The sequence below is a fragment of the Neoarius graeffei genome, chromosome 2, assembly GCF_027579695.1.
Source record: "Neoarius graeffei isolate fNeoGra1 chromosome 2, fNeoGra1.pri, whole genome shotgun sequence".
Lineage (NCBI taxonomy): Eukaryota > Metazoa > Chordata > Actinopteri > Siluriformes > Ariidae > Neoarius > Neoarius graeffei.
The window spans coordinates 2,938,648-2,942,034 of NC_083570.1; the positions used below are offsets into that span (position 1 = coordinate 2,938,648).

The window sequence follows — 3,387 nt, forward strand, 5'->3', positions numbered from 1 at the left end:
TAACATTTAATTCATAATTAAAAACTAATGTTTGGAATCTAAAATGTTTTCGTGCTGACCCAATGATGAAGAAGTCATAAAATAAACATCTATAACAAAGTGAATACTAAAAACACAGGGTCCATACTGTAAATACTGCACAGTACTGTATATTATATATTATATTGAATTATTTAGAAGATCATGTGTTGTACGGTATATCAGCTTCGTTTTTATAAAGTGATGCACCTTTTACTTCAACATGATAAAAACGTATACAACACCAAGGTTATTATTGTCCTCAAATAGTACAAATTTATATTTTAAAGGTTTTAGTATCATTCTTTCACATGTACAAATGGTTATAAAATAACAACTCAATTTAGATTTAGACTTTTGCACTTAATTTCCAGGAGCTAAAAAAATAATAATCTGGAGAATATTAATGCGAGTTTGGAGATTACACACATTGTGACGATGCAGTTACAGTAGTTATGATTTTGCCTCACACGATGACTATTTTTTCTTTGTAAAGGTAAATCTAATGCATGTAGGTCGTTGACTTGGAAGAAATCTGCACATGAATAAAAATACACTGTAAAAAAAACACAAAAATCACGGGTTACATTGTACAAGAGAAAATTGTGTTCCTTGTTTTTTGACAAATTTGAAAATATTATGTGAATAATTATGTTAATTCTGATTTTAACAAGTTGAATAAATTATGCAAGAACAAACTTTTATGTTTGGTATGTTAACAAATATAATGATATAAACACGTATTAACCATCAGCACATCACTATTAAAATATTTGACTCAATGTGAATAAAGATTAATTCTTGAAGAACCTGCCTGAAATATTTTCCCAGATAAAACAGTCCACAGTGCTTTCCTAAACCACCTGTAGAAAAAAGCGTACACGATCGGGTTACAGGTCGAATTTAAATATCCAGTCCAAATCAGCATATTGAACAATCCAGGAGGAAGCATATAACCAGTAAAAGGATTCATAACATTGCAGATAAAAAATGGGGTCCAAAGTGAGAGAAACACGCCCATAATCACGGCCAGAGTTTTTGTCGCCTTTTTCTCCTCTTTGCTTATCATCGATTGCACTTTCTTTGTTGAGTCCTGAATGGATTTAGCTTGTTTTTGTGCAACACGGAATATTTTTGTATAAATGCTAAGCATGATGATACCTGGGAAATAAAAAGAGAGCAAAGATGAAACGGTGCTGGAGGCGGCAGTTTGGAACAAAATACAACCACCTTCACAGACAAAGTTTTCGTGATAAAAGTCTTCCATGCCCAGGATGTTGAGACCAAGAAATATTATTCCAAATCCAACTGCGAATGAAATGCTCCAGCAAATGGAAATCATAACCAATGTGACAAAAGGTGTAATTATGGTCTGATACAACAATGGATGACACACAGCATAATATCGATCAACAGATATGAAACACAGGTTTATAATGGATGCGGTGCACAATGTGATATCAACACTGTTGTGAATTTTACAGAAGAGATTCCCCAAATACCAGCAAGACTCGACAGATAGGATCACAGTCGGAGGCATTAAAAATCCTCCTAACAACAAATCCGTTACAGCCAAAGACAGGACAAGATAATTCGTCGGCGTGTGGAGCTGTTTAAAATGAACAATGCTCAGGATGACAAAAAAGTTTCCGAATACTGTCAGAACCATCACCAAGCTGAAAAAGACATAGAGCGGCACTCTGAGGAGGAGCGGGTAAGCAACTTTTGGGCAGGAGCTGTTGGAAAATTCGTAGCAAAGTGGAATGATGTCCAACATCAGAATTTGGCTCGAGTTCATGTCAAAATCCATCTGCTGAGATGTTTGGTTTCCTGCAAATAAATAACGAACAAGACTTTGAACACAATAAAGATACAATTTTCATCTATAACAACATTCAGAACACAGTCATCATATCTGTATCTGTAACTCACCATCAATCCTCCCTCACATGGACTGGCCAGTCACTATGTCCTGCTTATAACCTTTATAAAAACACTCACACACCACTCTTTTTACCAACACATGTTTTAGTCCCAATGGCCAGTGAAAACCCAGCCCAGCCCAGTATTCCCAGTCTAATTAGCTGTCATGGCTCATAATGTCCTCATTATTTACTCTCCATGGATTAAAAACAAAAAGGCAGGAAATCAGGCCGATATGATGAGCTGGACTTGCTTGTTGCCTCAGGAGGTACATATTTATTGTTTGGTGGCATATTTTCAAGGTCAAGACATTTTTTATTGTCATTTCAACCATATACAGTTGGTACTTTACACCATTAAAATGAAACAACATTTCTCCAGGACCATGGTGCTTCATTAAATATCTCAGGACTACAAATGCAAAAAAGACAACTAGCACAAACAGACAGTCCAGTGCCAACCAGTACCCATCTCATCTCATTTCATTATCTCTAGCCACTTTATCCTGTTCTACAGGGTCGCAGGCAAGCTGGAGCCTATCCCAGCTGACTACGGGCGAAAGGCGGGGTACACCCTGGACAAGTCGCCAGGTCATAACAGGGCTGACACATAGACACAGACAACCATTCACACTCACATTCACACCTACAGTCAATTTAGAGTCACCAGTTAACCTAACCTGCATGTCTTTGGACTGTGGGGGAAACTGGAGCACCCAGAGGAAACCCACACGGACACGGGGAGAACATGCAAACTCCGCACAGAAATGCCCTCACCGGCCACGGGGCTCGAACCCGGACCTTCTTGCTGTGAGGCAACAGTGCTAACCACTACACCACCGTGCCGCCCCCAACCAGTACCCGTCACCGATAATCTGCGGAAAATTGTGTGTGAAAAGTGATAGTGTATTATTGTTCAATGTGCAAAGTCTGCAGTGGGAGTGGTGTGTTCAACAGTCCCTGTGCATCAGTCCAGTCCCTCAGCATTGAGGAATCTGATGGCTTGTGGAAAGAAACTTAGAGAGTCTGGCTGTGAAGGCCCAAATTCTTCAGTACCTGTTTCCAGATGGCAGGAGGGTGAAAAGATTGTGTGAATGGTGTGTGTGGGGGGTCAGCCACAATCCTGGTGTTCTCAGTAGTCCCTCTGTAGAATATATTGAGGATGGGGGATGGGAGATGGGTTTTCCTCAGCCTGTGTAGGAAGTAGAGATGTGACTGGGCTTCCTTTGCTATGGAGGTGGTGTTGAGAGACCAAGTGAGGTTTTCTACCAGATTAACACCAAGGAATTTGGTGCACTTGACATTCTCCATGACTGAGCCATCAATGTACAGCAGAGAGTGGTCACGCCGTGTTTTTCTGAAGTCAACAGCCATCTCTTTTGTTTTGTCCATGTTCTGAGATAGATTGTTGACTCTACACCAGTCAAGTAACCATTGCACCTCCTCT

The 3,387-nt window shown here is 39.6% G+C and overlaps 1 protein-coding gene across 1 annotated transcript; it reads right to left on the minus strand.

Moving 5' to 3' along the window:
- Window positions 1–796: 796 nt before the first annotated feature.
- LOC132871590 (trace amine-associated receptor 1-like) lies at window positions 797–1,828 on the minus strand. Its single transcript, XM_060905871.1, has one exon. It carries the CDS (start codon window positions 1,826–1,828, stop codon window positions 797–799), a length of 1,032 nt encoding a protein of 343 aa, XP_060761854.1.
- Window positions 1,829–3,387: the final 1,559 nt, after the last annotated feature.

Excerpts from the sequence above, each read along its gene's own strand:
- LOC132871590 (XM_060905871.1), bottom strand. The coding sequence starts at position 1,828 with ATGGATTTTGACATGAACTCGAGCCAAATTCTGATGTTGGACATCATT.